This window comes from Aethina tumida, chromosome 6 (genome assembly GCF_024364675.1).
Source record: "Aethina tumida isolate Nest 87 chromosome 6, icAetTumi1.1, whole genome shotgun sequence".
Taxonomy (NCBI): Eukaryota; Metazoa; Arthropoda; class Insecta; order Coleoptera; family Nitidulidae; genus Aethina; species Aethina tumida.
Genome location: NC_065440.1, coordinates 13,552,772 through 13,579,556, shown reverse-complemented (window position 1 = coordinate 13,579,556; position 26,785 = coordinate 13,552,772). Strand labels below are relative to the sequence as shown.

Below are 26,785 nucleotides of genomic sequence, written 5' to 3'. Positions count from 1 at the left end.
ATTTTAAATTAGCCCTGAATAAATTTACTGTAAACTTTATTAACTGTATATAATTGACTATTTTTATGAGATTTTTTATTTAAATTATACGCTATTAAAATTAACTGTCAATAAATAACACTCGACTACCAAAAATTAATTAAGCAATTATAACTTTTAATTAATTATAATTTTGTCACATTTAACTGTGATATTCAAATTTAAAAGAAATTATCTATAACCACACTAAGTATATATAATTTAGTAATTTTGAGTGATATTTTATTTAAATTATTGAAAATTTAAACTATTGAAATTAACTGTCAATTGTATTTGACTGCCAAAAATGAACAGAAGAACTCAAAAAAAACTGTTATTATTAATTTTAAATTTGTCAGTTTTAATTGATTTATTAAAAGTTAACTATATTAATAACTTGTTAACTGTTATATATAATTGTTAGTTAACTGTACTGACGTATATGTAAATATAACTAACTCATTTTAAATGAGAGTTATTATTTAAGTTAAAAACTCCCAAAATTAACTGTCAATAATATTCGACTACGACAAAATATCTAAGCAATTATAATTTTAACCTTGTTACCTTTAACTGTGAGTTTATTACATTTAATTGTTATATTTAATTATCACAAAAGACTAGAGATAATTGATTAATATTAAGTGGATGCTTTTATTTAAATTATATTCTAAAGTTTGTCATCATTAATTGTGAATTTATAACATTTAACTGTTATATTTAATTGTCAAGAAAGTTTAACAATAACTAAACTGTCGTACAAATATAATTTTAAATAAGAATTATTATTTAAGTAAAAAATTATCAAAATTTGCTGTCGACTACGACAAAATATCTAAGCAATTATAATTTTTAACCTTGTTACCCTTAACTGTGACTTTATTATATTTAACTGTTATATTTAATTGTCATAAGTTGGTGTTGTTAGTTAAATTATGTTTAAAATTTTGTTTCCATTAACTGTGAATTTGCAACATTTAACTGTTATATTTAATTATTAGTTAAGTTAACTATTACACAAGTATAACTGATCAATTTCGACTACAAAAAAATATCTAAGTAATTATAATTTTTAACCTTGTTACCCTTAACTACGAATTATTGGATTTAATTGTTATATTTAATTGTCATAAAAGACTACAGATAATTTATTAATATTAAGTAGGTACTGTTATTTAAATTTTGTTATCATTAACTGAGAATTTGTAACATTTAACTGTTATATTTAATTGTCAGAAACATTTAATAATTGTACTGTCATATATATACAACTGACTATTTTTAAATGAGACTTGTTGTTTAAGTAAAAGACTATCAAAATTAGCTGTCAATAATATTCGACTAGGACAAAATATCTCAGTAATTATAATTTTTAACCTTGTTACCCTTAACTGCAAATTATTACATTTAACTGTTACTGTCATAAAAGACTATAGATAATTTATTAATATTATGTAGGTGCTGTTATTAAAATTATGTTCTAAATTTTATTATCATTAACTGTGAATTTGTAATATTTAACTATTATATTTAATTGTCACAAAAGACTAAAGACAATTAATTAATACTAAATGGGTGCTATTATTTAAATTATGTTCTAAATTTTGTTACCATTAACTGTGAATTTGTAATATTTAACTGTTATATATAATTATCAAAGAAATGTAACAATAACTGTACGGACATACATGTATAACTGAGTAATTTTAAATGAGCTTTCTTATTTAAATTTAAAACCATCACTATTAACTGAGATAATATTCAACCACCAAAAAATATTTAAACAATTAAATGTTTGATAGCTTGTTACCCTTAACTGTTAATTTATAACATTTAACTGTAAGTGTATATTAAATTGAAAACTGTCACAATTAGATATTAACAACATTCGATACCAACAAATATATAAGCAATTATAATTTTTAATAGTTTGTTATCCTAAACTGTGAATTAAAAATATTTAACTGTCACATACAACTAGAGAAAGTGGTTTAATTTTATCTGTAATCTACTTTTTTATAATACTTTAATGTAATTTGTAATAGTCAAAGAGAATTTATTAATTGTTAATAGTATTAAATTGTAAAACTGAAATATTACAATATATTTTAGTACATTTCATATTTAATCAATATTTAATCAAAACCACATTCAAATTTTAGTGCTTGTACCGTCAGTAAATTCAATCATTTTTATGGCTACATTAATTACCAGTTACCAAAATTTGAACATCGTCAATTGATTTAAACTCGCGTCAATTGAAGTGGTCGTGGTGCGTAATAAATTTGAATATTCAAAAGAGATAATATTGAATCAATTTAACACCGCCACCCAAATTAGTCCCAATGAACGGGAGAGGAACGGAGCGGGCACATGTATGTGGGCACACCGAAAAATTCTACGATCTCGTTGCGTTGCGCAGCGCAGTCATTGTCTTTTGCTATTTCGTTCGTGTTTTATTATTCCAAAGTCTCGGGTTCGCAACGGCATAATTTTTATTTTTAAGGCGTATTCAATTATTGTTCGGTGAGTCACTCCTTTTTAATGTTCGGGCCTACCGTTTATTGTAATATAATTCGATTAAAATACATAAATTTTCGTGTTACACGGTCTTCATTTTTTTTTTTTTTTTTTGTTTTTGTTTTAGTAATTTTTAATTTTCGTTTTCCAACAGTCGCAGTCGGCGTGGGCGAATGGGGCGATGGAATGTGAAATTATTAATTAAAACGGCTCGCCCGATTCTGAACGCATTCAGTAAATAATGAAAAATTAAGTCGCCGTGGATTATTGTTCTGTCTTCATCACGATTATGACACAACTGCAAAACACTTAATTACTACCTGAAATGCGAAGTTTCCGAGATTTTCTCACAACCCGTGTGTGTGTGTGTGTGTGTGTTTCACGTTTTATTTAATCAATCACAAAAACTCGGGTGTAAGCTTACATCTTCCCCTTTTTTCAAGGTTTTTAGGTAGTCGAAAAAATGTCTCAAGTTATTGTCGGGGACTTTTTTAGGTAAAAAATATGGAAAATGAAGGGTTAGGGGGACATATGATATTTCCACGACTGGTTAATGATGTAACTTGATTGATGTTATTTCTCCCCTAAATAAAAGTGGTAATGTCGATTATTTGAATTCTTAAGGGACAGGTAAAACTGGGAAATAATACCCTTACATTTATTTGTGACCCTCAAGAAAAATATTATAATACACATTATAAATTATAAACCTTTTTCTAAGATTTTAAATTTATAATTAAAAATTTCTTTATAAAAAAGGGGTTGTTAAAAATTTAATATATGAAACTGATATAATCAATTGAGAAAAGAGTTATTTTTAAAATATTTAACTACTAACTATAGACTTTTCTATAAAAATAACTAATACTAAATAAACAGTTAATTAACTGTTAGCAGTTAATGAATATTTTTAATTAACTTCGTTAAGTAAGTTTAAAATGTGTTAAAAAAAATTGGACAGTTATTATTAATAAATAAAATTGATAATCACTGTCAAAAAGCTTTAAAAAGTTTTAAAAACAGTTAACTGTTAGTTAAATGACTACTAGAGAATAATAGTTAACTGTTAATATAACTTATTTAAAGTACGATAAAAAAACTACTTTTGACATATTGACAAAAATTTAATTAATAAACTTGTACTTACCAGTCAAAAAGTTTATCTGCAACAATAATAACTGTTAGAAGTTTTTTATATAACTAAACTTAAAAGTTATTAATTAAAAGATATTTTTAATTAAATTCAAAAGTTCTAAAATTCTCTTGAGAAATTTTATAAATTATATTGACAAACTTAACTATCACAAAGATTATACATAAATATAATTAACTATTATAATAAAATTATTAATTAAATGATTCAAAGATTAATTGTTAACAATTAATGAATATTTTTAACTTTTTTTAGGAAATACACTAAAATAACCTTACAATTTGACAAGAAAAAATGAGCAGTGTAGAATTAAGAAAAAAAAAAAATAATATAGTAACAATTAAAATAATTAACTGTTACGAAGATTTTCAGTAAGAATAACTAATAGTTAAATACCTCAAAGATTAATTGTTAATAGTTAATATATATTTTTAATTAATTTCTTTTTGGTAATATACAAAAATAGAAGTTTGAAGTTTGGACAGAAAAAATTGAATAATGTAGATTTTCCCAAAAATTTAATAAATAAAATTGATATACTTAACTCTTAAAAAGCACATCTATTAAAATAATTAACTATCAAAATGAATTTCTGTAACAATAACTAATTGATAAATAACTCAAAGATTAATTGTTAACAGTTAATGAATATTTTTAATTAATTTATTTTAGGTAAGATATAAAAATAACAGTTTGAAATTTGTTCAGAAAAAATTGAACAATGTAGATCTTGTAAAAAATTTAGTAAATAAAATTTATATACATAACTATTAAAAAGCATATCAAATAAAATATTTAACAGTTAAAGTAATTTTCTATAATAATAGTTAAATAACTCAAAGATTAATTGTTAACAGTTAATGAATATTTTTAATTAATTTCTTTTTGGTAATATACAAAAATAGAAGTTTGAAATTTGGTCAGAAAAAATTGAATAATTATCTTCCCAAAAATTTAATAAATAAAATTGATATATTTAAGTCTTAAAAAGCACATCTATTAAAATAATTAACTATCAAAATAACTAATTGATAAATAACTCAAAGAATAATTGTTAACAGTTAATGAATATTTTTAATTAATTTATTTTAGGTAAGATATAAAAATAACAGTTTGAAATTTGTCCAGAAAAAATGGAACAATGTAGATCTTGTAAAAATATTTAGTACAATTTAAATACTATTAACTATTAAAAAGCATATCTATTAAAATATTTAACAGTTAAAGGAATTTTCTATAATAATAACTAATAATTAAATAATTGAATAATGTAGATCTAACTATTAAAAGGCATACCTATTAAAATATTTAACAGTTAAAAAAAATTTCTATAACAATAACTAATAGTTAACTAATAACTCAAAAATTAACTGTTAACAGTTAATGAATATTTTTGGCCAGAAAAAAATTGATCTTGTCAAAAATTTAATAAATAAAATTGATATACTTAACTATTAAAAAGCATATCTGTTAAAATAATTAACTGTCAAAAGGATTTTCAGTAACAATAACTAATTGTTAAATAACAAAACAGTTAATGAATATTTTTAATTAATTTCATTTAGGTAAGTTTGAGCTATAAAAATAATTAACTGTTAAGAGTTTTCTATAACTATAATTAATAGTTAAATAACTCTAATATTAATTGTTAACAGTTAAATTGTACTTAGTAATGGATTTACCTCTTTTAAGTAACAAATAAAAGTGAAATTTGAGACCTGTCCAAAAAAAATTGAATTGAAAAATCGAATCCCGATCAACAGCTAAGATAACAGGGAGATCAAGAACTAGTTGAGACGCTCGATTTATTCAAAAAACTATCTTTTCATAATATTTACAAAAAAAAACCATAAACAGCAGCTGCCCGTCCCGATAAAATCATCCCTTTCGCATCGAAAAAATCGCTCGCCAACCGTATTATCGAGCGGTCGAATCTCGTTTTCGTAATAATAAGTACGAACCGATTCGGTTCCAACTCTTTCATGAAACCAGAATTCCTTTCATTAAACCTACACCCGTCCGGAATTATTTGAGGAAAGCGCATAAAAGAGACGGACGGTTACCTGTGACCGAAACGAAGGGGGAAGAACACGTACCGATTCCTTGCACGATTTTTTACGCGACCTGCACGTGCACGCCGGTCGACTGGCCGGCAGCACATATTAAAAACTAACAAAAAACGTGTCCTCTTTTCATCGGGAAACGTTAACACCTTAGCCAAACAAAAATGTCTTTTCACGTTTTCACTCCTGTGACAAAAATCTTAGACGTGTCGAACGCGATTCTGAAGATACGTCCAATGTTAGTTATTTATTGTTCGGTTTTCAACCGCAATTTCACGATTTAAATCAGACGCAAACGGCTTTTAATTTTGTTTTTATGGTGACTTTCTGGATTCTGTTAACTGTCAAAGTTATAATTAATCTTGTTAACTGTCAATTCATTTAATAACTAAACAACAGTACTTTAATATATTAATAATTAATATGAATAAAACACTTTTACACTTAAAAATATTACTAAAATCCTAAAAAAATTGATTATTAACAGTTAAATTATCATCTAAATTAACTGTTAACAAATTAATTTTAATGAAAGTTAATAAAATTATCATTGATCATATAATTAAATTTAAATTGTTTAGTTAACATAAGTAAAATTAAGTTTATTAACTGTTAAATCAAGATTATTAACTATCAAAGTGCTTAAACAATTAAATAACTAAAAATTTAATAAAAAAAATTAGTTTTAATAATTGTTCATTTTTGGTTTTTCTCGTGTTGGAAAAACAGATACAGTTTTAGTTATTGTTAATCTTGGCAAAGTACTAAATTAACTGTTAACTTAATTTTAATAATTCTTAAAGCAATTAATAAAACTATCCTAATAGTTGTCTATATTAAACCTCATGATTTAAATATTTAACTGAAGTACTAAAATATTTATAAGAACTGTGGACGTACCTCCAAGAACAGTTAAAAATGTAATTCAAATTTAGAATTGACTTTTATCAACCTAGTTTTGGTAACAGTTAAACTTGCTAAAGTAATAAATTAACTGTTAACTTAATTCCAATAATATTTAAGACAATTAATAAAACCACCCCAACAGTTGTTTGTTGTTGTTGTTGTTAATAATTTAAGTTAATGCTTTATAAATGCATATTAGCTGTCTATTCACATAATAACTAGACAACAGCACTTTAATATATTAATAGTTAATATGGCTAAAACATTTTTACACTTAAAAATATTACTAAAATCTTAAAAAAAATCTGATTATGTTAATAATAATTGTTAAGTTAAATCATCATTTCTAATCTTCTAAATTAACTGTTAACATTAATTTTAATGAAAGTTAAATCTTATATGATCTTATAATTAAACTTAAATTGTTTAGTTAACATAAGTAAAATTAAATTTATTAACTGTCAAATCAAGATTATTAACTATCAAAGTGCTTAAACAATTAAACAACTAAAAATTTAATGAAAATATTGAGTTTTAATAATTGTTCATTTTTGGTTTTTCTCGTGTTGGAAAAACAGATACAGTTTTAGTTATTGTTTATCTTGGTAAAGTACTGAATTAACTGTTAACGTAATTTTAATAAGTCTTAAAGCAATTAATAAAACAATCCTAATAGCTGTTTATAATAAAACTCATGTTTTATTAAATATTTAACTGAAGTACTAAAATATTTATAAGATTATTAATTGTGGAAATACTTCCAATAACAGTTAAAAATATAATTCAAATTTAGAATTGACTTTTAACAATCTAGTTTTGGTAAAAGTTAAACTTGGTTAAGTACTAAATTAACTGTTAACATAATTCCAACAATATTTAAGACACTTAATAAAACCATCCCAACAGTTGGTTATGTTAAACATTTAAGTTAATACCTTTTAAATGATTGTTAACTGTCGATTCACTTAATAACAAGACAACAGTACTTTACTATATTAATAATTAATATGGCTAAAACACTTTTACACTTAAAAATATTACTAAAATCTTAAAAAATTTGATTATTAACAGTTAAATCATCATTTTGAGATCTTCTAAATTAACTGTTAACATATTAATTTTAATGAAAGTTAATAAAATTATCATTAATCTTTTAATTAAACTTAAATTGTTTAGTTAACATAAGTAAAATTAAATTTATTAACTGTCAAATCAAGATTATTAACTATCAAAGTACTTAAACAATTAAACAACTAAAAAATTAATGAAAATATTGAGTTTTAATAACTGTTTATTTATTCAAATGAGTAACATTTTTGATTTTTTCTCATGATGGGAAAACAGATACAGTTTTAATAATTGTTAAACTTGGCTAAGTACTGAATTACTGAATAATTTTAATAACTATTAAAGCAATTAATAAAACAATCCTAATAGTTATTCATATTAAACTTCACAGTTTATGTTTTTTTAAATATTAAACTACAGTACTAAAATATTTATAAGATTATTAACTATTGAAGTACTTCGAAGACAGAACAAAATTCAGTTAAGTAACAATTTTTAGATATTCTCACGATGAGAAAGCAGTCTAGTTTTGGTACCTGTTAAACTTGATAAAGTACTAAATTAACTGTTAACATAATTCCAACAAAAGACAATTAATAGAACCATCCCAACAGCTTAATGCTTAATGTTAATGTTTTTTAAATGTTTAACTGAAGTACCAAAAATATTTATAAGATTATTAACTGTCGAAGTACTTAATTAAATAATTAAAAATATAATTTAAATATGTAATTGTTTTAATAATTGTTTACTTATGTAAATGAGTAAAAATTTTAGTTTTTCTCATGTTGAAAATCTACTTTTGGTCACTTGACAAACTATCAAATTAACTGTTAATATAACTTAATAACTGTTAAGAAGCTAATAAACTGAAGAAGATAATTAATTATGATAAACTTAGACTAGTTTTAACTTTTAACATATATCATTAAACGAAACAGATTGTTTTAACTGCCAAGTTAACTATTGGAAACAATTAAGTCAGCTAATAGAACCATCACGATAATTGTTCCGTTTTGGGTCGTTTGAGCGTTGTCGCCGTCGAAAACACGAACCAAGAGAGAGACAAAGAGCAGAAAAAAAAACGGTCACGTAGCGCTGTCAGCACGTGTGCTAAGTGTGCTATGATTGTGTCGGTATGTCGTGTACCGGCAAACTGACAATCCCGCTACGCTTCAATCCCACTATATCTTCATTGATCCGATCTGATGTTACGATTAATTCGGTTTTGTTTTTTTTATTTGGTCACAAATTGAAACTTCAAAGCTGCGAGCTTTCCCATGACGCCGTTTACTTGTTGGTGGGTTGAAATTGGTGTAATTCTAGTACAATAATCGAGTACTACTTGATCCCCCACGTACTCTCAGGATTCGAGTACCTCCGCTGGGAGTGTTCGAATGCTTGAAGTACTAAGCCGTGAACTCGTACACAAAGTTCACTTGAATAGCTCTGTACATGTTATTTGGTACTCGGATGATCATTCAGTTTTTACAAGTACCCCAGTACGGAGAACTCTATTCTTAGATTTACTTAATTCTACCATCAGTATTTAATTCATGTACTAACAATATGATTGGGTTAAAATCAGTGTTTTCTGTAAAGTACTCTTGTCACTGGTACCCCAGTATGCTGTACTCGAATGACTTATATACCAGGTACTCGGGCATTCGAATATCCGTGAACTGGGGTCATACTAAGAACATTTGCATTGCTTTGTACATGGTACTCAGTACTCTGATGATCATTCGATTCGTACAAATATTCTAATATGGAGAACGGGATTCTTAAATTTACTTAATTCTGACCCCAATGTTGAATTCATGTAGTAACAATTAATGTTTTCGGTAAAGTACTTCCGACGGTAGTACCCGAGTATCCTGTAACCGAATGACTGAATACCAGGTACTCAAGCATTCGAATATCCGTGAATTGGGCTCATACTAAGAACATTTACATTGCTTTGTACACGGTACTCAGTACTCAGATGATCATTCGATTAGTACAAATACTCCAATATGAAGAATTCGATTTTTAAATTTACTTAATTCTGCCACCAATATTGAATTCATGTAGTAACAATTAATGTTTTCGGTAAAGTACTCCTGACGGTGGTACCCGAGTATCCTGTAACCGAATGACTGAATACCAGGTACTCAAGCATTCGAATATCCGTGAACTGGGGTCATACTAAGAACATCTGCGTTGTTTTGTACACAGTACTCAGTACTCTGATGATCATTCGATTCGTACAAATATTTCAGTATGGAGAATTTGATTCTTAGATTTACTTCACTCCGTCATCACCATTTAATTCATGTAATAACAATATGATAGGGTTAAATTGAAAGTTTTTGGTAAAGTACTCTTATCAATGGTACTCTAATATCCTGTATCCGAATGCCTGAAGTACCAGGTACATGGGTATCCGAATATTTGTGTACTGGCGTCATACCAAGAACATTTGAATTATTTGGTACTCGGTACTCATTACTCTGATAATCATTTGATTCTTACAAATACTCTAGTATGGAGATCTCCATTTTTACCTTTACTTAATTCTGCCATCATTATTTAATTCATGTAGTAACAATATGGTTGAGTTAAAATTAATGTTTTCAGTCAAGTACTCTTGTCAGTGGTACTCGAGTATCTTGTATCCATATGACTGAAGTACTGGGTAATCAGTCATTCTAATATTCGTGAACCATCATATTGAGTAAATTTGAAAAGATTTATAGTTGGTACTCGCATAATCCTTGAAATCCTGCAAGTACCGAAATACAAAGTAGTCTATTATTAGAAGTACACGATTTTATATGGGTTATTATAAATTAGGTGGTTCAAAAGAACGTTTTAAGAAAGTAGTACCAAAAAAAAAATCTAAAAAAAGTTCTTCCGATACCGGGAATCGAACCCGAGCCTCCTGGGTGAAAGCCAGGTATCCTAGCCACTAGACCATATCGGATCTTGTAAAACATGTGTATGAACATGGACCACATTCGAAACGTAAAAACAAAAATGTTTTGTTTTTCACCCGATAAACAAAACGGAATCCGATTAACATTCACGATTTGTACGTGGTTTTCGTAACGACGGTGATTTCGTGTGCAGATGCAAACATCCGGTGGGGATATTTAATTTCAGCAGTGACCTCACACACACACACACACACACACACAAAGCTCAAAAGGCGAAACGCGATAAATCAGTGCGAAAATATCAATAAAATGGGCGAAAAAAAGGTACGGTCGGAAAGATCGTATGACCCGCAAACCTAAACGGTGTTTAGTCTACTTTACGTACGGTCGGAATTTTGTGCGAGTGTTGCGCAAAATTTTTCGATGCCGGTGCGATTTTTTTTATACCGATTTTCGTTTTTGTTTTTATGCGTTGCGACATTGGCGGCAGCGTTGGTTACATAAAAATAAACATCGTGAGGAATTGAACAAATATTTTATGGCAAAATTTTATGTGGAAGTAGAAATTGTTAATGGTTTCTTTGATTAATAATAGTGAATTCAACTTCTAAATCTTCTTAAATAATTCTATAAACTGTGAAGAGGTTCTGAAAATATATAAATAATTCTGTATACAATAAAAGCAATTCAAAAATTAAATTAAAATTCATCAAGAGAGATCTAACTTTCTAAAAAATTAAAATATTTCTAAAACATCTTAAATAATTTTATACAAAAATGAAGACAATTCTGAAGCTTCTTAAATAATTCTGTAAGAAGTTAAAACAGTTGGAAAACATCCTAATCCTTCAAGAGTTCTAAAACTTTCTAAAAAATTAAAAGATTTCTTTAGCTTAAATTATTCTATACAAAATGAAGAAAGTTCTGAAATATTTTAAACAGTTCTGTATACAATGCAAACAGTCGGTAAACTCTTTCAATAGTTCTGTAGGAAGTTAAGACAGTTGTAAATCTTTCTCAGCAATTTTTTATATGATTAAGACAGTTCTAAAACTTCTTAAATAATTCTGCACACAATGAAGAAAGTTCTTAAATATATTAAACAGTTCAGTATATAATGAAAACAGTCGTTAAACTCATTAAATAGTTCTTTAGGGAGTTAAAACAGTTGTAAAACATTTCCAGCAATTTTTTATATAATTAAGAGAATGTGAAAACTTCTTAAATAATTCTGCACACAATGAAAAAGTTCTGAAATATATTAAATAGTTTTGTATACAATGAAAACAGTCATTAAACTCTTTAAATAGCTCAAAGGGGAGTTAAGACAACTATAAAACTTCCCCAGCAATTTTTAAATAATTAAGAGAGTTCTAAACCCTCTTAAATAATTCTGCTAACAATGAAGAAAGTTCTGAAATATATTAAACAGTTCTGTAAACAATGAAAACAGTCGTTAAACTCTTTAAATGGTTTTATAGGGAGCTAAGACAGTTGTAAAACTTTCCCAGCAATTTTTATATAATTAAGAGAGTTCCTAAAACTTCTAAAATAATTCTGCAAACAATGAAGAAAGTTCTGAAATATATTAAACAGTTCTGTATACAATGAAAACAGTTGTTAAACTCTTTAAATAGTTCTGTAGGAAGTTAAGACAATTGTAAAACATCCCCAGCAATTTTTTATATAATTAAGAGAGTTCTAAATCTTCTTAAATAACTCTGCACACAATGAATAAAGTTCTGAAATATATTAAACAGTTCTGTATACAATGAAAACAGTCATTAAACTCTTTAAAAAATTCTGTAGAAAGATAAGACAGCTGTAAAACTTTCCCAGCAGTTTTTTATATAATTAAGAGAGTTCTAAAACTTCTTAAATAATTCTGGTCACAATGATGAAAGTTTTGAAATGTATTAAACAGTCCTGTATACAATGAAAAAAGTCGTTAAACTCTTTAAATTGTTCTGTAGGAAGTTAAGATAGTTGTAAAACTTCCCCAGCAATTTTTTATACAATTAAGAGAGTTCCAATACTTCTTAAATAATTCTGCACATAATGAAGAAAATTCTGAAATATATTCAGAAAACACAGTATATAATGAAAACAGTAGTTAAACTCTTTAAATTGTTCTGTAGGCTGCCAAGACAGTAATTTTTTATAAAAGTAAGAGAGTTCTAAATCTTCTTAAATAATTATGCACACAATGAAGAAAGTTCTGAAATATAATAAAGAGTTCTGTATGAAATTAAGACAGTTGTAAAACTTCCCCAACTATTTTTATATAATTAAGAGAGGTCTAAAACTTCTTAAATAATTCTGCACACAATGAAGAAAGTTCCGAAATGTATTAAACAGTTCTGTATACAATGAAACAGTCGTTAAACTGTATAATTAGTTTTGTATGAAATTAAGACAGTTGTAAAACTTCCCCAACTATTTTTATATAATTAAGAGAGTTCTAAAACTTCTTAAATAATTCTGCACACAATGAAGAAAGTTCTGAAATGTATTAAACAGTTCTGTATACAATGAAAACAGTCGTTAAACTGTATAATTAGTTCTGTAGGGAATTAAGACAATTGTAAAACTTCCCCAGCTATTTTTTATATAATTAAGACAGTACTAAAACTTCTTAAACAATTCTGCACCTAATGAAGAAAGTTCTGTATACAATGAAAACAGTCGTTAAACTATTTAAATGGTTCTGTAGGAAGTTTTAAATTTTAAATAATTTTTTCCATTATCTAATATTGCTTTTTACTCATGTTTCAAGTCTATTATAAGAAATCGATTAATACTTTCCAATTGTGCTGAAAATTTCAGCGTAGAAAATTTGTGTTTTTGGGTGTTACTAATAAATTAAAAATAAATTATAATTTAGCGTAGTTAATTATCAACCGGCACCACAGACAACGTGATATTAATTGCCAAGTGTGAATTTACAAATTCTTGGCGTTTCGCGAACATTTAGCATTTCAGCTTTGTTACGTTTAACATAAACATTCACGCACAATTCCAGCAACTGATAAAATATTAAGTTTCCTTAAGCAGAAATCCTCGACGGCAATCGTCAAACCCGATACTATTTAAAGTATTTTTTAACTAAAAATATCACGTTCCAAAACGATTCTGACTAATACCAAACAATCGGCCTTTATTTTACACGTATTTAATTGCCGTAAGCGGATTCCGTCTTATTAATAACGTACATTTTTTTTTTTATCTGTTTAAATGCAAACCACACATTCCTGCGGATAATTATAAACTTGAAATTGAAACATTGTTAAATTTGCAAAATCGCGGATCGAGGTCAGTATTATAAACATTATGCCGATTCAGTGTTTGTGCGATTTGTTGATAATTACAACTATGTTGAAAATACACTGTTTTCCAATTCGCATCTGGACAATTCGTTTTAATGGGTTTATTAAACTTTATGTTTCATCTTTTATAAACGAAACTGTTTCCAGTTTGTGTTAATCTTCGTTAATCACAAAGAGGAAGGTGAATCACTGTTAATTTTCTTCACTTTTAATAATTTAAAGCTGATAAGATTAGAGATGAAATTTCATTCTTAAAATTAATTTATTTAAATTTTTTATTTTTTCAGATTACCTTCCAAATTTAAAGATACTGACAAGACAAGATTTAAGGTAAGATTTAGCAATGAAAAATAAACAGACCTAAAATTGGAGAAATTCCTTTTTCCTGAATCATCATTAATTTCCTCATCATTCATCATATTCAACGTGACTTGATTCTAGAATAAGTTTAACTTTAAAAATAGAAACAGTGACATTATCTAAGGTTAAGATCTTTTTGTTCTGTATCTCTGTTAATTTTCAGGGCTTTTGTTGTTTTAAGGTCTAGACAAAATACTTATTTATTTATTTATTATATTCAGAGAATGTAAAAATGAAGATTATTTGTTCTGCAACATTTTTAATTACTTCGACTTTAATTATTCTCAAGGTGAGAAGATTTTAGACAAGATTGAGCTCCCAAAAATTGAAACAGTTGAGCCACTTGTAGTTAAAAAAGAAATATTTTTCTATGTCTCTCTAAATTTGTACATCTCTTATTATTTTTAAGGTGGCAAAGTTAAAGCTTTTGAAGTTAAATAAGATATATTTGTTCAATTTGTCTCTAAATTTGTACATCTGTTATTGCTTTCAAGGTGCTAAGTTTCTATATTAGATTTGACTCTTAAAACCAGAAACAGTTAAAGTATCTAAAGTTAAAGAAGATAGTTTCGCTCTGTATCACAGTTAATTACTCCTTCTTTTATTGTCTTCAAGGTGGGAAGATTCTAGACAAGAATGACCTTCCAAAAATTAAAACAGTTAAAGCATCTGTAGTTAAATAAGATATATTTCTTCCATGTCACTCTTAATTTGTACATCTGTTATTGCTTTCAAGGTGGCAAGTTTCTATATTAGATTTGACTCTTAAAACCAGAAACAGTTACAGTATCTAAAGTTAAAGAAGATAGTTTCGCTCTGTATCACAGTTAATAACTCCTCCTTTTATTGTCTTCAAGGTGGGAAGATTCTAGACAAGATTGACCTTCCAAAAATTGAAACAGTTAAAGCATCTGTAGTTAAATAAGATATATTTCTTCCATGTCAGTCTAAATTTGTACATCTGTTATTGCTTTCAAGGTGGCAAGTTTCTATATTAGATTTGACTCTTAAAACCAGAAACAGTTACAGTATCTAAAGTTAAAGAAGATAATTTCGCTCTGTATCACAGTTAATTACTCCTTCTTTTATTGTCTTCAAGGTGGGAAGATTCTAGACAAGATTGACCTCTCAAAAATTGAAACAGTTAAAGCATCTGTAGTTAAATAAGATATATTTCTTCCATGTCACTCTAAATTTGTACATCTGTTATTGTTTTCAAGGTGGCAAGTTTCTATATTAGATTTGACTCTTAAAACGAGAAACAGTTAAAGTATCTAAAGTTAAAGAAGATAGTTTCGCTCTGTATCACAGTTAATAACTCTTCCTTTTATTGTCTTCAAGGTGGGAAGATTCTAGACAAGATTGACCTCTCAAAAATTGAAACAGTTAAAGCATCTGTAGTTAAATAAGATATATTTCTTCCATGTCACTCTAAATTTGTACATCTGTTATTGCTTTCAAGGTGGCAAGTTTCTATATTAGATTTGACTCTTAAAACGAGAAACAGTTACAGTATCTAAAGTTAAAGAAGATAATTTCGCTCTGTATCACAGTTAATTACTCCTTCTTTTATTGTCTTCAAGGTGGGAAGATTCTAGACAAGAATGACCTTTCAAAAATTAAAACAGTTAAAGCATCTGTAGTTAAATAAGATATATTTCTTCCATGTCACTCTAAATTTGTACATCTGTTATTGCTTTCAAGGTGGCAAGTTTCTATATTAGATTTGACTCTTAAAACCAGAAACAGTTACAGTATCTAAACTTAAAGAAGATAATTTCGCTCTGTATCACAGTTAATTACTCCTTCTTTTATTGTCTTCAAGGTGGGAAGATTCTAGACAAGAATGACCTTCCAAAAATTAAAACAGTTAAAGCATCTGTAGTTAAATAAGATATATTTCTTCCATGTCAGTCTAAATTTGTACATCTGTTATTGCTTTCAAGGTGGCAAGTTTCTATATTAGATTTGACTCTTAAAACGAGAAACAGTTACAGTATCTAAAGTTAAAGAAGATAATTTCGCTCTGTATCACAGTTAATTACTCCTTCTTTTATTGTCTTCAAGGTGGGAAGATTCTAGACAAGAATGACCTTCCAAAAATTAAAACAGTTAAAGCATCTGTAGTTAAATAAGATATATTTCTTCCATGTCAGTCTAAATTTGTACATCTGTTATTGCTTTCAAGGTGGCAAGTTTCTATATTAGATTTGACTCTTAAAACGAGAAACAGTTACAGTATCTAAAGTTAAAGAAGATAATTTCGCTCTGTATCACAGTTAATTACTCCTTCTTTTATTGTCTTCAAGGTGGGAAGATTCTAGACAAGAATGACCTTCCAAAAATTAAAACAGTTAAAGCATCTGTAGTTAAATAAGATATATTTCTTCCATGTCAGTCTAAATTTGTACATCTGTTATTGCTTTCAAGGTGGCAAGTTTCTATATTAGATTTGACTCTTAAAACGAGAAACAGTTACAGTATCTAAAGTTAAAGAAGATAATTTCGCTCTGTATCACAGTTAATTACTCCTTCTTTTATTGTCTTCAAGGTGGGAAGATTCTAGACAAGAATGACCTTCCAAAAATTAAAACAGTTAAAGCATCTGTAGTTAAATAAGATATATTTCTTCCATGTCAGTCTAAATTTGTACATCTGTTATTGCTTTCGAGGTGGCAAGTTTCTATATTAGATTTGACTCTTAAAACCAGAAACAGTTACAGTATCTAATGTTAAAGAAGATAGTTTCGCTCTGTATCACAGTTAATAACTCCTTCTTTTATTGTCTTCAAGGTGGGAAGATTCTAGACAAGATTGAGCCTCCAAAAATTGAAACAGTTAAAGCATCTGAAGTTAAATAAGACATATTTCTTCCATGTCACTCTAAATTTGTACATCTGTTATTGTTTTCAAGGTGGCAAGTTTCTATATTAGATTTGACTCTTAAAACGAGAAATAGTTACAGTATCTAAAGTTATAGAAGATAATTTCGCTCTGTATCACAGTTAATTACTCCTTATTTTATTGTCTTCAAGGTGGGAAGATTCTAGACAAGATTGAGCACACAAAAATTGGGGTAATCTTTGTTAATTTATACATATCTATTACTCATCATCATTATTATTTTCACAGTCCAATAAAAATTAGTTATTCAATAAATTATGTATGTGTAAATTTATGTAGTTTCTACACAAAAGAGAAACAATTCGCGGACAATCGAACGTGAACGTTAACAATTGCCGTAAAGAGCGTAGCGTCGAAGTTAGAAATTCATAAAGTGAATTGTCACCTGCGAAAAGGTGTGCCGCGATGCATTTCCAGCCCACATGCACACCATACACACAATCGAGGACTTGCGGACTAATATGACGTACGCGCGCACTTTTGCCACATAACCACCGGGCGACAAAACACGAATAAAAGCCGGCAAAAGCCAGTTTTGTTGAAATCGAAACGGAATTGATCCCGTCGAGGCGGTTAATGTTGTTGCGGATTTAAATTTGAATTTATCGGTTTTTCATCCGTGCCGACGGGTTTCAGTTCTGGAATTGCACGAGTCTGTTTAATATTCGTGTTTTGTTGCTGTTTCGAGTCGGTTTCGATCAAATGGTTTTGTCTTAACTTTTTCATCTGGTTTCATTGGTGTTTTGATGGGTCTTAAACTGAACAACAATTCGAAGAAACAAGACCAAATTAAGGTTAAAATAGTTTTAAATTTACTGGTTCTTATTGACGTAAACTGATTTCAACTTGTTATAAGACTGAGTTGACAAAGACCGAAAGTCTTTGGTTTGAAAATAAATAATGAACCTTGACTTCTTAAACTTGGTAACAGATGGAGCTCAAAGATTCTAAGTTTTTGTTAATTACCTTCAAAATAATTTGAAAGTAATTGACGATGCTAATACTGAGACAAACATATCAATATCTAAGAAACCTATAGTCTGATTGTAATGAGGATTTCACCATTGAAATTAGCTAATTTTTCATGAGGAGTATTGTTGTCATCTCAACTTTCTCAATAGTTTGTACTAATGTGTCAACCAATGAGTATCTTATAACTTCTCAAACCTGGCAGCAGATAAAGCTGAAAGTTGATAGCTTATTTTGAATGTACTTGATGAAGCTAATACTGAGACAAACATATCAATATCTAAGAAACCAGTAGTCTGATTGTAATGAGGATTTCACCAATAAAATTAGCTAGTTTTTCATGAGGAATGTTGTTGTCATCTCAACTTTCTCAGTAGTTTGTATTAATATTTCAACCAGTGAGTATCTTATAACTTCTCAAATCTGGCAGCAGATAAAGCTGAAAGTTGGTAGCTTATTTTGAAGGTACTTCATGAAGCTAATACTGGGACATACATATCAATATCTAAGAAACCAATAGTCTGATTGTAATGAGGATTTCACCATTGAAATTAGCTAATTTTTCATGAGGAGTGTTGTTGTCATCTCAACTTTCTCAATAGTATGTACTAATGTTTCAACCAATGAGTATCTTATAACTTCTCAAACCTGGCAGCAGATAAAGCTGAAAATTGATAGCTTATTTTGAAAGTACTTGATGAAGTTAATACTGAGACAAACATATCAATATCTAAGAAACCAGTAGTCTGATTGTAATGAGGATTTCACCAATAAAATTAGCTAGTTTTTCATGAGGAATGTTGTTGTTATCTCAACTTTTTCAGTAGTTTGTATTAATGTTGCAACCAGTGAGTATCTTATAACTTCTCAAACCTGGCAGCAGGTAAAGCTGAAAGTTGGTATCTTATTTTAAAGGTACTTGATGAAGCTAATACTGGGACCAACATATCGATATCTAAGAAACCTATAGTTTGATTGTAATGAGGATTTCACCATTGAAATTAGCTAATTTTTCATGAGGAGTGTTGTTGTCATCTCAACTTTCTCAATAGTTTGTACTAATGTTTCAACCAATGAGTATCTTATAACTTCCCAAACATGGCAGCAGATAAAGCTGAAAGTTGGTATCTTATTTTAAAGGTACTTGATGAAGCTAATACTGGGACAAACATATCGATATCTAAGAAACCTATAGTCTGATTGTAATGAGGATTTCACCATTGAAATTAGCTAATTTTTCATGAGGAGTGTTGTTGTCATCTCAACTTTCTCAATAGTTTGTACTAATGTTTCAACCAATGAGTATCTTATAACTTCTCAAACCTGGCAGCAGATAAAGCTGAAAGTTGGTATCTTATTTTGAAGGTACTTGATGAAGCTAATATTGAGACAAACGTATGAATATCTAAGAAACCAATAGTCTGATTGTAATGAGGATTTCACCAATAAAATTAGCTAGTTTTTCATGAGGAATGTTGTTGTTATCTCAACTTTTTCAGTAGTTTGTATTAATGTTGCAATCAGTGAGTATCTTATAACTTCCCAAACCTGGCAGCAGATAAAGCTGAAAGTTGGTATCTTATTTTAAAGGTACTTGATGAAGCTAATACTGGGACAAACATATCGATATCTAAGAAACCTATAGTCTGATTGTAATGAGGATTTCACCATTGAAATTAGCTAATTTTTCATGAGGAGTGTTGTTGTCATCTCAACTTTCTCAATAGTATGTACTAATGTTTCAACCAATGAGTATCTTATAACTTCTCAAACCTGGCAGCAGATAAAGCTGAAAATTGATAGCTTATTTTGAAAGTACTTGATGAAGTTAATACTGAGACAAACATATCAATATCTAAGAAACCAGTAGTCTGATTGTAATGAGGATTTCACCAATAAAATTAGCTAGTTTTTCATGAGGAATGTTGTTGTTATCTCAACTTTTTCAGTAGTTTGTATTAATGTTGCAACCAGTGAGTATCTTATAACTTCTCAAACCTGGCAGCAGGTAAAGCTGAAAGTTGGTATCTTATTTTAAAGGTACTTGATGAAGCTAATACTGGGACCAACATATCGATATCTAAGAAACCTATAGTTTGATTGTAATGAGGATTTCACCATTGAAATTAGCTAATTTTTCATGAGGAGTGTTGTTGTCATCTCAACTTTCTCAATAGTTTGTACTAATGTTTCAACCAATGAGTATCTTATAACTTCCCAAACATGGCAGCAGATAAAGCTGAAAGTTGGTATCTTATTTTAAAGGTACTTGATGAAGCTAATACTGGGACAAACATATCGATATCTAAGAAACCTATAGTCTGATTGTAATGAGGATTTCACCATTGAAATTAGCTAATTTTTCATGAGGAGTGTTGTTGTCATCTCAACTTTCTCAATAGTTTGTACTAATGTTTCAACCAATGAGTATCTTATAACTTCTCAAACCTGGCAGCAGATAAAGCTGAAAGTTGGTATCTTATTTTGAAGGTACTTGATGAAGCTAATATTGAGACAAACGTATGAATATCTAAGAAACCAATAGTCTGATTGTAATGAGGATTTCACCAATAAAATTAGCTAGTTTTTCATGAGGAATGTTGTTGTTATCTCAACTTTTTCAGTAGTTTGTATTAATGTTGCAACCAGTGAGTATCTTATAACTTCCCAAACCTGGCAGCAGATAAAGCTGAAAGTTGGTATCTTATTTTAAAGGTACTTGATGAAGCTAATACTGGGACAAACATATCGATATCTAAGAAACCTATAGTCTGATTGTAATGAGGATTTCACCATTGAAATTAGCTAATTTTTCATGAGGAGTGTTGTTGTCATCTCAACTTTCTCAGTAGTTTGTATTAATGTTTCAACCAGTGAGTATCTTATAACTTCTCAAACCTGGCAGCAGGTAAAGCTGAAAGTTGGTATCTTATTTTAAAGGTACTTGATGAAGCTAATACTGGGACCAACATATCGATATCTAAGAAACCTATAGTTTGATTGTAATGAGGATTTCACCATTGAAATTAGCTAATTTTTCATGAGGAGTGTTGTTGTCATCTCAACTTTCTCAATAGTATGTACTAATGTTTCAATCAATGAGTATCTTATAACTTCCCAAACCTGGCAGCAGATAAAGCTGAAAGTTGGTATCTTATTTTGAAGGTACTTGATGAAGCTAATATTGAGACAAACATATCAATATCTAAGAAACCTATAGTCTGATTGTAATGAGGATTTCACCATTGAAATCAGCTAATTTTTCATGAGGAGTGTTGTTGTTATCTCAACTGTCACAATAGTATGCACTAATGTTTCAACCAATGAGTATCTTCTAACTTCTCAAACCTGGCAGCAGATAAAGCTGAAAGTTGGTATCTTATTTTAAAGGTACTAGATGAAACTAATACTGGGACAAACATATCAATATCTAAGAAATCAATAGTCTGATTGTAATGAGGATTTCACCAATAAAATTAGCTAGTTTTTCATGAGGAGTGTTGTTGTCATCTCAACTTTCTCAATAGTTTGAACTAATGATTCAACCAATGAGTATCTTATAACTTCCCAAACATGGCAGCAGATAAAGCTGAAAGTTGGTATCTTATTTTAAAGGTACTTGATGAAGCTAATACTGGGACAAACATATCGATATCTAAGAAACCTATAGTCTGATTGTAATGAGGATTTCACCATTGAAATTAGCTAATTTTTCATGAGGAGTGTTGTTGTCATCTCAACTTTCTCAATAGTTTGTACTAATGTTTCAACCAATGAGTATCTTATAACTTCTCAAACCTGGCAGCAGATAAAGCTGAAAGTTGGTATCTTATTTTGAAGGTACTTGATGAAGCTAATATTGAGACAAACGTATGAATATCTAAGAAACCTATAGTCTGATTGTAATGAGGATTTTACCATTGAAATCAGCTAATTTTTCATGAGGAGTGTTGTTGTTATCTCAACTGTCACAATAGTATGCACTAATGTTTCAACCAATGAGTATCTTATAACTTCTCAAACCTGGCAGCAGATAAAGCTGAAATTTGGTATCTTATTTTGAAGGTACTTGATGAAGCTAATACTGGGATAAACATATCGATATCTAAGAAACCTATAGTTTGATTGTAATGAGGATTTCACCATTGAAATTAGCTAATTTTTCATGAGGAGTGTTGTTGTCATCTCAACTCTCTCAATAGTTTGTACTAATGTTTCAACCAATGAGTATCTTATAACTTCTCAAACCTGGCAGCAGATAAAGCTGAAATTTGGTATCTTATTTTGAAGGTACTTGATGAAGCTAATACTGGGATAAACATATCGATATCTAAGAAACCTATAGTTTGATTGTAATGAGGATTTCACCATTGAAATTAGCTAATTTTTCATGAGGAGTGTTGTTGTCATCTCAACTTTCTCAATAGTTTGAACTAATGATTCAACCAATGAGTATCTTATAACTTCTCAAACCTGGCAGCAGATAAAGCTGAAAGTTGGTAGCTTATTTTGAAGGTACTTCATGAAGCTAATACTGGGACATACATATCAATATCTAAGAAACCAATAGTCTGATTGTAATGAGGATTTCACCATTGAAATTAGCTAATTTTTCATGAGGAGTGTTGTTGTCATCTCAACTTTCTCAATAGTATGTACTAATGTTTCAACCAATGAGTATCTTATAACTTCTCAAACCTGGCAGCAGATAAAGCTGAAAGTTGGTATCTTATTTTAAAGGTATTTGATGAAGCTAATACTGGGACAAACATATCAATATCTAAGAAACCAATAGTCTGATTGTAATGAGGATTTCACCATTGAAATTAGCTATTTTTTCATGAAGAGTGTTGTTGTCATCTCAACTTTCTCAATAGTTTGTACTAATGTTTCAACCAATGAGTATCTATAACTTCTCAAATCTGGCAGCAGATAAAGCTGAAAGTTGGTAGCTTATTTTGAAGGTACTTGATGAAGCTAATACTGGGACAAACATATCAATATCTAAGAAATCTATAGTCTGATTGTAATGAGGATTTCACCATGAAATTAGCTAGTTTTCATGAGGAGTGTTGTTTTCAGTAGTTTGTACTAATGTTTTAACCAATGTCTTGACTACAGATAAAAATGAAGGTTGTTATGAATCATAACTATCTAATAAAATTCTTCGAAAGACAACATTATTCAGAACATCATAAATATAAAATCTTGACCAAAAACGATGAATTAATATGAAATTGAATAGTCCATCAGCAGAAATGAACTTTGTGAACTATTCAGCTTTGTTCCTTTGATATTGAAATTCTTGTGTGTTTTACACATTTTATCGGGTCCTGTTATATTCCAGTTAAATAAAAAAACTATTATTAAAAATTCCAGAAATGTGTTCGGTTAATTAACATAACCCACTTCCCGATCACGTAAAGTCATTAGAGTGTCCATAAACCAACGACCGAACGTTCCCAGAAAACCTATGGCCGCCACGAAAATAATACCAACAATAAAAAAAGACACCTTCGTCCAATAAATCCATTAAAACTAAACAAACAATATGTAAGTGCGCGACAGCGGTCATGTACAGTTATCATCTTCCGGACGCGCTACGTACGCCACATAAATTTACGGCGTAATCCAGTGGCCGACGACAATTACGAAATAATAAATAAACGAAGAGGTGTATAATGAAGAGAAGAAAAAAGAAACGCGAGCCTAAAAACCCCCCTCAAACAGGCATGCAGCATCGAATTGTTACGCGTTCCACGAGATCGGAAATCACCACGTGAAAAGTGCACGACGTCCAACAAGTGAGTTTGGGTTACTCATCCGTAAAACCTCACGTGAATCGAAACGAGCCGCACAAGAGGCACGTTCCCATCCGAGTAGCCCAAGAACAAAGTGACTATCGGCTACCGTGGCCTACTGTCTGCACGAGACCAGGCGCCGTTGCCAAATCACCACCCACCCATCAAACCACCCGTCAATTAACCATTTGAAGCGCCTCGCATGATCCACCTGACAAGTTCGAGGAGTTTTAACGATGATTATTAGTTTAAATTATAGTTAAGGCGAATTCGAGGCTTAAGTTTAAAACTGTATTTATATAATTTTCTTGGTCCAACATCAGTTATACTAGTGTTAAGGTTGAGGCAAGAACAACACCCTTCATGAAATAACTGGCGAATGTTAATGGACAAATGTACATTACTATAGAACTTTTGGTTTCTTAGATTAACATGTTTGGTCCAGTATTAGCTTTATCAATTCAGATATAATGATACTCATTGGTTAAAATAATAATTTAATCTGTCGAGAAGGTTGACTAATTGGATAATTTCAATGGTCAAATCCTCATTACGATCACCTGTTTGGTTTCTTAGATATTAACATGTTTGGTCCAGTATTAGTTTCATCAGTTACCTTCATAATAAGATACTAACTTTCAGCTTTATCGGCTGCCAAGGTGGATAAGTTATAATGATACTAATGGTTAAAACAACAGTATATATCGAGTCTTTTAATTTCCTGCTTGATCTTGTAAAAACAGATTATTGCTGTCAATATAAAGAGTTAATAACACTGGATATACAAAGTGAAGTATATTCAATATACTACAGAAAGTGCCATATTAATCTAGAGGTGATTAAGAGTAAAGTTAAATATCTATCAAATTGTTGATTTTAGATTTAAAACAGTTATTGACATCGGATATTAAAGGTAAAATACATCAAATATGTTTACAGAAAGTGCTACATTAAACTAAATGTTATTAGAAGCAAATTTAAATATATTTGAAATCATTAATTTTAAATTTGAGAAATAGTTACGGTAATCGAAAAGTCTTTTAATTTCCTGCTTGATCTTATAAAAACTTACAGGTTTTTGCTGTCAATATAAAGAGTTATTAACACTGGATATAAAAAGTGAAGTATATCCAATATACTACAGTAAGTGCTACATTAATGTAGAGGTGATTAAGAGCAAAGTTAAATATCTCTGAAATTGTTAACTTTAGATTTAGAACAGTTAATGACACCGGACAAAATACATCAAATATGTTTACAGAGAGTGCTACATTAAACTAAATGTGATTAGGAGTAAATTTAAATATATTTGAAGTCATTAATTTTAAATTTGAGAAATAGTTACAGTAATCGAAAAGTCTTTTAATTTCCTGCTTGATTTTGTAAAAACTTACAGGTTATTGCTGTCAATATAAAGAGTTATTAACACTGAATATACAAAGTGAAGTATATCCAATATACTAAAGAAAGTGCTACAATAATCTAGAGATGATTAAGAGCAAAGTTGAATATCTATGAAATTGTTGACTTTAGATTTAAAACAGTTATTGACACCGGATATTAAAGGTAAAATACATCAAATATGTTTACAGAGAGTGCTACATTAAAATAAATGTGACTAGGAGCAAATTTAAATATATTTGAAATCATTAATTTTAAATTTAAGAAATAGTTACAGTAATCGAAAAGTCTTTTAATTTCCTGCTTGATTTTTTAAAAACTTACAGGTTATTGCTGTCAATATAAGGAGTTATTAACACTTGATATACAACGTAAAGAATATCCAGTATACTACAGAAAGTACTACATTAATCTAGAGATGATTAAGAGCAAAGTTAAATATCTATGAAATGTTGACTTTAGATTTAGAACAGTTATTGACACCGGATATTAAAGGTAAAATACATCAAATATGTTTACAAAGAGTGCTACATTAAACTAAATGTGACTAGGAGCAAATTTAAATATATTTGAAATCATTAATTTTAAATTTAAGAAATAGTTACAGTAATCGAAAAGTCTTTTAATTTCCTGCTTGATTTTTTAAAAACTTACAGGTTATTGCTGTCAATATAAGGAGTTATTAACACTTGATATACAACGTAAAGAATATCCAGTATACTACAGAAAGTACTACATTAATCTAGAGATGATTAAGAGCAAAGTTGAATATCTATGAAATTGTTGACTTTAGATTTAAAACAGTTATTGACACCGGATATTAAAGGTAAAATACATCAAATATGTTTACAGAGAGTGCTACATTAAAATAAATGTGACTAGGAGCAAATTTAAATATATTTGAAATCATTAATTTTAAATTTAAGAAATAGTTATTGTAATCGAAAAGTCTATTAATTTCCTACTTGAACTTGTAAAAACTTACAGGTTATTGCTGTCAATATCAAGAGTTATTAACACTGGATATAAAAAGTGAAGTATATCCAATATACTACAGTAAGTGCTACATTAATCTATAGGTGATTATGAGCAAAGTTAAATATCTATGAAATTGTTGACTTTAGATTTAGAACAGTAATTGACCTGGATATTAAAGGTGAAATACATCAAATATGTTTACAGAGAGTGCTACATTAAACTAAATGTGATTAGAAGCAAATTTAAATATATTTGAAATCATTAATTTTAAATTTGAGAAATAGTTACAGTAATCGAAAAGTCTTTTAATTTCCTGCTTGATCTTATAAAAACTTACAGGTTATTGCAGTCAATATAACACTGGAAATAAAAAGTGAAGTATATTCAATATATTGCAAAA

The 26,785-nt window shown here is 28.8% G+C and overlaps 1 protein-coding gene and 1 non-coding gene across 2 annotated transcripts in view; both read right to left on the bottom strand.

Moving 5' to 3' along the window:
- The window catches only part of LOC109603027 (uncharacterized), a 169,566-nt gene that overhangs the window by 45,057 nt on the left and 97,724 nt on the right, over window positions 1-26,785 (bottom strand). Inside the window, exon 7 of the mRNA XM_049968421.1 lies at window positions 3,686-3,701. Coding sequence (XP_049824378.1) covers window positions 3,686-3,701 — 16 coding nt within the window. The remainder of the gene's footprint in view (window positions 1-3,685; window positions 3,702-26,785) is intronic.
- Window positions 10,622-10,693, bottom strand: Trnae-uuc (transfer RNA glutamic acid (anticodon UUC)). Its single transcript has one exon. It is a non-coding gene; the product is annotated as a tRNA-Glu (tRNA).